The 9,542-nt window shown below is 48.9% G+C and overlaps 1 protein-coding gene across 1 annotated transcript in view; it reads right to left on the reverse strand.

Annotated features, from left to right (window-relative positions):
• Nucleotides 1-6,013, reverse strand: part of LOC115198586 (insulin receptor substrate 2-B) — a 39,582-nt gene extending 33,569 nt beyond the window's left edge. Inside the window, exon 1 of the mRNA XM_029760636.1 lies at nucleotides 1,626-6,013. Coding sequence (XP_029616496.1) covers nucleotides 1,626-5,679 — 4,054 coding nt within the window. The 5' untranslated portion in view covers nucleotides 5,680-6,013. The remainder of the gene's footprint in view (nucleotides 1-1,625) is intronic.
• Between the last annotated feature and the right edge of the window lie 3,529 nt (nucleotides 6,014-9,542).

The following is a 9,542-nucleotide window of genomic DNA, read 5'->3' on the forward strand; positions in this document are numbered from 1 at the left end:
AGCGGTTAACAAAGAAACATGTCAATCTACTATCCCTCATAGTACAAAAGTTAACGTATTCTATTGGTCAACTTGTACTTCTGAGTGAGAATTACAATGGGGGATAGTAGGCTGGGACAGATGTGGAGTGCGATAGATCCCAAATTAATACAACCACTAATATCAAAAAAACAATTTTTTTTTTTTTTTAAATCAATGAGGCCGATTGAACAGATTAGAACGTTTAGCTTAAAATGTTGATAAACTATTAGGCTATTTATTCACATTATAAGTGCATTTTACGGTCACTTTTGAGAATGTTGTTTTCCTGCTAATTGCATTTTGGAATATTCGTGCTTATAGCCTACTGCCATGTGCGCAGTAGGCTATAAGCACGAATATTCTGTGACCGTAAATGCAATTATGCATGTAATGCGTTATTAATGTGCCTTTTTATGGTGAAAATTATATTCTCCAAATTCACACGCCACCTATGTATGCCAGTTAAGCTCTACACCGGTTGTAAAATTGATTGTGTTTAATTTTTTCTCCTTGCCCAAGGCCTCTGATTGGCCTAGCTCCAACTTCAGACGGTTGAGTCAAAAACCAATGTGCCAACCAGAAGTCTATTTTTGCATATTTTACATTCCTTTTTCATACCAGCGTACTTTGAACTCAAGTTGCGTGCATGGTACGCAAAACGTGTGCAAGTTGGCAGGTCTGCAGAGCGTCTCAGTGCTCATTCTGAACGCTCAGTGTGAAACACTCTGAATTTAGGAAGGGACAATCTGTCAACCTTTGAATTTACAAAACGCTCTGAGCGCCCTCTGACACTCGAGTGAATTTACGAAGCACCCTTAAAACTCATCCAAGGTGTTACATTTTAACTCATGACTGATGCATCTACAGCATGACACAGGAATGCTGCTGATTCATAAAACTTTTTTTTTTTAAAGTGTGTGCAGAGTGTAGGGCTGGGAATTGCCAGGGACCTCGCAATACGACATTATCACGATGCTTAGGTGCCGATACGATATGTATTGCCCTTCTCACAATTCTATATGCATGTATAGCGGTTCAATACTGTGATTCTATGTTGCAAACATATTGCTCATTATATGTCTGCTGCAGTTGGAAAAGAGAGCATGAGAAAATGTGTTTTGATCAGTCATGGAAATAAAAAGTGCTGAAAACAAAATTGGCTCACAATTTAAAAGGAAGATGGAGAACAAGCTATTAAGTAAAAATACTGGGCTGTTGGTGCAGGTACAGCCAACTAGTGCAAAAATAGTATTGCGATAGTCAAAACGAGACAATATATCGTCAAATTATTTCCCGATATGCAACTAGCGATTACCCCCCCAATCACTAGTAGAGTGCAGTAGGGGAGAATACCTCTCCTCATTATCACCTTTTACACTGCAGGGCAAGCATGCCTCCCTGCATGCAAACAGACACAACTGGAGGACCACACACACACAGAAACACAGAACTCCTACAAGCACACTGAACACAGAGCAGATGTAAACACGGACACAGAAATGCAGATCCACACACACACACACTTATGAGCATTAGGCTAATATACACAGACCCTCCATACACAAACCCCACCTCATCCCCCACAAAAATACTCTGTCACTCACCCGTGAATGTGGCAGTCATCCCGTCTGACTTGGTGAAGTCTATACTGGCGTAGACGCCGTTGTTCTCTGCTACTGGCACAGTCACATTACCAGCCGAGGTGGCGTTGGGGGTCGGCCCGGTTCCCCCCTGTTGCTGCTGGGGTATGGGGAGTGTGTTAGATTCCTGGTCCTCTCTCAGCTCCAGGGCAATGTAATTGAGGCCATTCTGATACCCCACAGACACATTTCTGCACATACGTCCTCCAGGAGGGCCCCCAGAGGAGGCTGAGTCCATGCCCAGATCAGAGGGCCCTGGTTGGGCAGGGAAACTGGCCAAATCTACCCCTATCCCATCCACACACATCCACACGCTGTCAAAGGAGCCAGAGCCGGCCCACTTGGAACCCTCAGCCAGGAGAGCTCCGTTGAGGGCCGAAGGGTTGGCTGAGCCCGAGGGGGGATTGGTGCCGGTGCTAGAGCTTGTGGTTCTGCCTCCTCCGGGGGTGGAGGAGAAGGTTTCAGAGCTGTGTCTGCGTCGCCCCTGGGGGTCAGCACGTACCACTTTGGGGGGCTCAGGCTGGGGGCTGGAGGATGAGGGAGGTGTGACGGGGTGGGGGAGTAAGGTAGGGGGGTACCGGCCCTCCATCACACACATGTGCTGCAGCATGGCTGTGGGGCTACTCTGTGACCCCCGCGACCCCTCACCCTTGCTAAGGTTAAAGGTCATATCTGTGTAGTCATCTGTTCCCGTCCGCCAGTGAGTGCCAGAAGATCCAGGAGCTCCGCTCAGGGAGGAATTGGCGGTCAGGGGTCGAATGTAGCTAGGTGGGTTCCATGGGGCCACCAGAGAGGGTCTGGGGGACTGGTTCTTAGCCAGGCGGCAACCATCATCACCCCCACTACCACCACCTCCAACCTCTACACTCATATAGTCCTGGTTCTGGGGAGGGGAGTGGCGCTGCTCGGCGGAGCCCATCGAGGGTGAGACGTACTGGTCAGAGAGAGGGCAGGATGTGGGGGGTCCGTAGGGATCCCCAAACTCGATGTTGATGTACTCGCCGGGGCTGGAGGGCCCCTCGGCAGCAGCTGGCTCACTAACCCTCAGTGACCCGTGGAAGCTGTGGCGGCCCAGGGGGAGGCGGTTGGGCCGAACCGCAGTCGTTCGCCGGTCACCGCGAGCAGCTTGGTGGTGGGCCCCGTAGGGCGGGGGGTGGTGGGCGTGAGGGGTGTCTGACCCCCCACTACTGAAACCCTTTGTCGTAACGCCAGTGACCTGGGAGTAGACAGGTTTCGCCGGGGAGCTCATGGGCACGTATTCCTCGTGCTCCCATTTTCTCTGTTCTCCATCTCTGGCTACGGGGGCCTTGTAAGAGCGAGGCAGGGAGAAGTAGGGACTGTATGATTTGGGGGTACCTTCAGGGTTGCTCAGTGTGTAGTATCCCCCCTCGTTGGAGAGCTTCCGTCCTCCTGCCTCGTTCCCTCCTCTTCCACTGCTGTATGACATGTCCATGTACTCTCCAGTCTGAGGCCGCTCCACTATACTACCAGAACTACCGACACCCAGACCCATGTTACTGCTACTGCTGTGGGGACTTGGGGAGGCCTGGACTGGGGAAGAGGAGCTCGGTCCCCCTGGTAGCATTATCATGTAGCCTTGGGGGTCCGTAGGCTGGAGGGGTTGGAGCTGGTGGGCTGAGCGTGGGGCCAGGGATGGGCTAGAGGCCTGGGGGGAGTGGGAGGGCTGGGGATGGTGAGAGAGAGAGTGGTGATGGGGATGAGAGTGGGAGCTAGGTTGCATGGGCATGTAATCCGGGGTGTCACGGGGTGAGGCTGCCACCCCACACAACATGGGCATATAGCCACTGTCCTCCTTGGCCGAGGAGGAGGGGTAGGAGGAGAGAGGAGGGGGTCGGCCCTGGCTGTGCTCGGAGCAGGAGCTGTAGTCAGAGCGTAGGGAGGAAGAGGAGGAGGAGGGCTGGTTGCTGCTGCCGGTGGGGCCCAGAGACAGAGCCTCTTCTACAGACACCAACTCGTCCTGTGAGAATGTGGTCTGGGTCATCTTCTGGTACACCGCCACGCCGCTGCTACCGCCGGCAACACCACCCTGACTCCCGGGCCGCGTGAACGAGTGTGTCCGCCGCCTCAGAGACCGGTCTTCGTCCGTCGACGTGCTCTCGTCCCGGTGGGGGGCCTCAGCGCCGCCAGAGCTACTCACGCTGCCCGCTCCAAACACCTCACGGTGCCAGCCCATGGCCATGTAGTCGCTCAGGCTGTTCTCTTCTCTGATTGGTGGGGTGTTGCCCAGCGAATCGGGTGTGTTGCTACGGACTCGGAAGTAGCGAAAGTCTCCGGGGCTTGAGCCGTACTCGTCTGAGGAGTTGAAGCCTCCGTCAGAGGGGGAGCCGCATATGGATGCGCTGGAGGGCCGGGTGAGGGTGTCAGAGACTGAGCCGTGACCGCTGCTGCTGGATACGCTGACGGGGGAGGTGGTGGAGGAGAAGTGGGAGACGGGGAGCGAGGCGGAGCGGGTGTGGCAGTTGGTGGCCGGTAGCGCCCTGGCGTAGCGCCCTCCTCCCCCGGTGTTCCCTGCCCCTCCCCCACCCTCCTGGCGCCCTAGGTGTATCCGGGCGGTGTTCAGGTGGATCAGGCTTCCGGTAACAGACCGGAATGGCCGGTTCATCGTCCCTTCGCCTTCACTCGACGTCCTGAAGCGGTAGCCACTGGCACCGGAGCTCTTACTCGATGGTGGCGTACCGACCGCTGACTCGGTCCGGGAGCGGCGCTGGAGACCCGTCTGGCTCGGCGGCAGGTTGCCTAGGTGACGCCGGGTGGTGATGAACGCCATGGGGTTGGAGCCCGATGATTGGCTTTTACTCCTGGGGCGGATCTCTGCGAAGGCCTTCAGAGCCTTCATGGTCTCTAAGATGGTCTCGTGCATGTTCTGAGCCACTACAGAGTCATCTACCTGCATCCATATCTCCCCTGGTCCTATGGAGGACGACCGACCCACCTCGATGAAGAAGAAGCTTTCTGAGTGTCCACATCGTCTGATGTTCATTAGCTGGAGGTTAACATACGGTGTCTCAGAGTTTAGTTTGACCAGATGGATAGTTTTAGAAGAGAGGCATAAACGATACACACCTGTGAGGTTCTTGGTCTGACCCAGCCCTTTGGGTTTCACGTTCACCTGCCACACCTCTTTGAAAACCGTACCTGGTGTGACTGTACCATAGCCATCATCCAACTCGTCAGAGTCTAAATGCCCCTTTTTCCCCTCACTCATCAGTTCACTCAGGGCTACATACCAGTCCTCTTGCTCCTGCTCGTTTTCAGCCACAATGGCAAAGTACTCATCCTTAGTGTAGAGGGCTATGAGGTGTTTGTTCTTGGAATCCGCTCTTTTGTTGACGGTGAAGCACTGATACAGATAGATCACCCGTTTCGGTGCTACTGCTGAAGACCGCTGGCTACTGCGGAATTTTTTATCGCTGTCATAGTACTCCAGCCGGCTGAGGCCTAGGTGGCTCGCCCCCCTCAGAACGAAAAACCTCTTGTGTCCATGCTTCTGTTTCCGTAGGTAGCCACACTTCCGAATGTCGTCCATGACCCCTGAGGTAGCGACGCTAACGTTAGCATTCGCAGCCAATTGAATCGCAGCCGACGCCGCGTTCACCGATGCAGCGAGTGCGTGGTGGCTAGCAGAGGGGTCCTCATGTACCAGGTTCAAAGACGACAACGAGGCTTTCCTTACCGGGGACCCAGGGATGTTTTCACCAGAGAGAGTATGCTGATGTTGCTGTGTCGCCGCCTGATAGTGGTGCAACAGCGGGCGTTGTTCTTTGGGCAGCGAGCTCTGGGGGTAGTGATGGTGGCCGTGGTGGTTGGAGGGCGGCAAGTGCTGATGAAAACGAGCTCCACTGCCACCGCAGATATTCAATAACGGGGAAGGGGGTTCCCCAATTGAGGTGTAGCCGTTGGCTGCCGTAGCCGCTGGTGTCGTCCCGATGCCCCTCTGTTGCGTCTCCACCAACAACATAGCGGCTTTGTTTTCTTGGTAATTCATAAAATTGGCCATTTATAGAACACAACCAAAGGTCACTTTACCTAAGCAGTGCTGTGGACCTAGACCCCATTCTTGTTTAGGAGACGGGCTCCGGCTGGCGCTGCTGTATTGTGGTGGCTACACGGCGCGATGGTTAGCTACAATCAAAGCAAAAATGTCAGATTGTTGAGTTAAAAACGACCGGTCCAGGCCTCTTCGCGAAAAACAGGTATCCAATATGGGGTTTTATGAAATAAAGCCGCCCCTGTGCAACATACCCACGTTTCTATAATCGTTAGAATCCAAGCTAGCTGGCTAGCAATCTGTCCCCTTCTCCCTCTCTGTACATATATCTAGAGAGCGGAGCACAAACAACACGTGACTGATGCGTCATCCATGAGTAGGAGGAACATGAGCCAGACGGGGCTTCTCATTGGAAGTTCAGCGAGATTGACAGGAACTGACAGGCAAACGAGACAACTGTTTTGTGTCATTCGTGTTTTACGTCAATACGGTGGACCAATGAGACATCGCACATATTTTCATTAGTTTAAGAGAGGTATTCGAGATGATTGACAGCTGACTGGCCAATGCTTATAGGTACAGTGGATAGGCGTTGGTTGATGCTATTCCTTTCATTGGACAATATTGTTGATTGACCACTGTTTTGATTTGGCACGAAGGTGTATTTTTATTTAACTAGGCAAGTCAGTTAAGAACAAATTCTTATTTACAATGACTACCTAGGAACACTGGGTTAACTGCCTTGATCAGGGGCAGAACGAGAGACTTTTACCGTGTCGGCGCTGGGATTTGAGCCACCAACCTTTTGGTTACTGGCCCAACGCTCTAACCACTAGGCTACTTGCAAAATGTGCCCCAAAACAACTCCTTGCCTCTTTCCCATTTGGTGTACTTTACAGATTCCAAAGAAGTGGGCTCCAGTAAAACCATTGGAATGGTTGGAGATATTACCTTACTGATAGCACCTATCCGATTATTTCAGATCTGCAAAATTGGAAGGGCCCGGTGTCACAGTCAGGGGCCACAGTAATTATTTAGGGTGTTGTTTGTAGAATCTGTTGACAATTTGTGTTTTCTTTTTGCAATCATCTTGTTTGTTAGCTTGCTGTAGAATGATTAGTGGTGTGAATCATGACTCAGCATGCCTATGTTTTGTTGTTGCCGCTTGGCGCTTGTGCAATAATTTACCTGTGACCTGTGTCTGGTCAAGCTCCAGAGAGACAGACATGGGTGTAAAGTATAATAATGAGTTATTCATTCTTTCCAAACATTATTTTAATCGCTACAGTATCATGATCTTTTCACATTCATTATTTGACATGGGACATCCCTGGATTGGACTAGTCCCCCCCGATCTTTATATATATATTTTTTTATTTAACCTTTATTTAACTAGGCAAGTCAGTTAAGAACAAATTCTTATTTACAATGACGGCCTACCCAACATGGATTTATCAAACAATACTGGCCATTGAAGGAGTGGAAACTCCTTTGCTGGCATATCTGTAAGAAATTATACCACAACTTTTAATAGTCATTGTTATGTGTTCTGTCAGTACTTTTGTTAGACGAATGTTTCAACAGTATTGCATTGGCATTACAACAGACAGTTTGAGCGTCCTCTACTGGTTTCCTTAGTACATTACAGAAGGTCTGCCCATTGTGCTGTAAGTGTTATGCCGTCTGATAATAATGGGACCACAATAATATGTTGTAATAGTCCTGATTAAGCAATGTGCCAGAGAAAGACGCAGTTGGGTGTGCTGTAGTTACATCTATAGTGATGTATTGTAGTTGTTGGGTTATTTTATCTAAAGATGCATGGACATAGAACTAAAATGGAATAGTGAACAGTAAAAGTGCTTACCTACTTTGCATGCTTATACATATAATGCTATAGGCTATCGCCTTTTCTCCCCCCCTCACCAATCCCCCTTCAATTCCCTTCATCCTTCCCCTCTGCCCCTCCCCCTCAACCACCATTCAACTCCAGATTACATAATTCATCCCAAAATGACTGTTCTCTAGTCTCCTTCCTATTCTGCATGCCATACATTGCATTCGGAAAGTATTCAGACCCCTTTGCTTTTTTTCACATTCACAATTACAGCCTTATTCTAAAATTGATTAAATTATGTTTTTCCCTAAATAATCTACACACAATACCCCATAATGACAAGGCGAAAACAGTTTATTTAAAAAAAAAATGCAAATGTATTATAAATAAAAAACAAAAATACCTTATTTACATAAGTATTCAGACACGTTTGCTATGAGACTCAAAATTTAGCTCAGGTGCATCTTGTATGCATTCATCATCCTTGAGACATTTCTACAACTTGATTGGAGTCAACCTGTGGTCAATTCAATTGATTGAACGTGATTCGGAAAGGCACACACCTGTCTATATAAGGTCCCACAGTTGACAGTGCATGTCAGAGCAAAAACCAAGCCATGAGGTTGAAGGAATTGTCCGTAGAGCTTCGAGACAAGATTGTGTCTAGGCAGAGATCTGGGTAACAGATGTCTGCAGCATTGTAGGTCCTCAAGAACACAGTGGCCTCTATTAGTCTTAAATGAAAGAAGTTTGGAACCACCGAGAGCCTTCCTTGAGCTGGCCGCCCGGCCAAACTGAGCAATCGGGGGAGAAGGGCCTTGGTCAGGGAGATGACCAAGAACCCGATGGTCACTCTGACAAAGCTCCAGAGTTCCTCTGTGGAGATGGGAGAATATTCCAGAAGGACAACCATATTTTTTGCACTCCACCAATCAGGTCTATATGGTAGAGTTGCCAGACGGAAGTCACTCCTCAGTAAAAGGCACATGACAGCCCGCTTGGAGTTTACCAAAAGGCACCTAAAGGACTCTCAGACCATGAGAAGCAAGATTCTCTGGTCTGATGAAACCAAGATTGAACTCTTTGGCCTGAATGCCAAGCGTCTGGAGGAAACCTGGCATCATCCCTACGGTGAAGCAAGGGGGTGGCAGCATCATGCTATGGGGATGTATTTCAGCGGCAGGGACTGGGAGACTAGTCAGGATCGAGGGAAAGATGAGTGGAGCAAAGTACAGGGAGATCCTTGATGAAAACCTGCTCCAGAGTGCTCAGGACCTCAGACTGGGGCGAAGGTTCACCTTTCAATAGAACTTACAACCCTTGGCACACAGCCAAGACAACGCAGGAGTGGCTTTGGGACAAGTCTCTGAATGTCCTTGAGTGGCCCAGCCAGAGCCCGGACTGAATAAAGTGTCTGAATACTTATGTAAATGTAATATTTCAGTGTTTTATTTTTAATAAATCCTCAAATATTTATAAAAAACTGTTTTTGCTTTGTCATTATGTGGTATTGTGTGTAGTTTGATGAGGGGGAAAAAACAATTTAATCAATTTTAGAATAACGTAACAAACGTAACAAAATGCGTAAAAAGTCAAAGGGACTGAATACTTTTCGAATGCACTGAATATCCATATACAGACATACTGTGCAATACATGCATTACTATGTTTAACCAGTATGAATTACAGAACATTATCATTAATAATAATAATTTCTGGAGAGCTATGTGCAGGCTTTTGTTCTAGCCTGACACTAATACACTCAATATGACTAACTAGGGTCCAGGCTGAAGTGATCTGTTGATTGAAGTCCACAATAAATATTTTTAAACCGATCTGGTTAGTGCTGGACAAGAACAAAACCCTGCAAACCATAGTATTTATGTCACGGTTGTCGTATGAATGAGACCAAGGCGCAGCGTGTGTATCGTTCCACATATTTATTTATCTGTGAAACTATGCAAGACATACAATAAACTATAAACAAAAAAACAACAAACCGTGACGAAGAGGTGCAACATACACTAAGTCAAAA

The sequence above is a fragment of the Salmo trutta genome, chromosome 8 (assembly GCF_901001165.1).
Source record: "Salmo trutta chromosome 8, fSalTru1.1, whole genome shotgun sequence".
NCBI lineage: Eukaryota > Metazoa > Chordata > Actinopteri > Salmoniformes > Salmonidae > Salmo > Salmo trutta.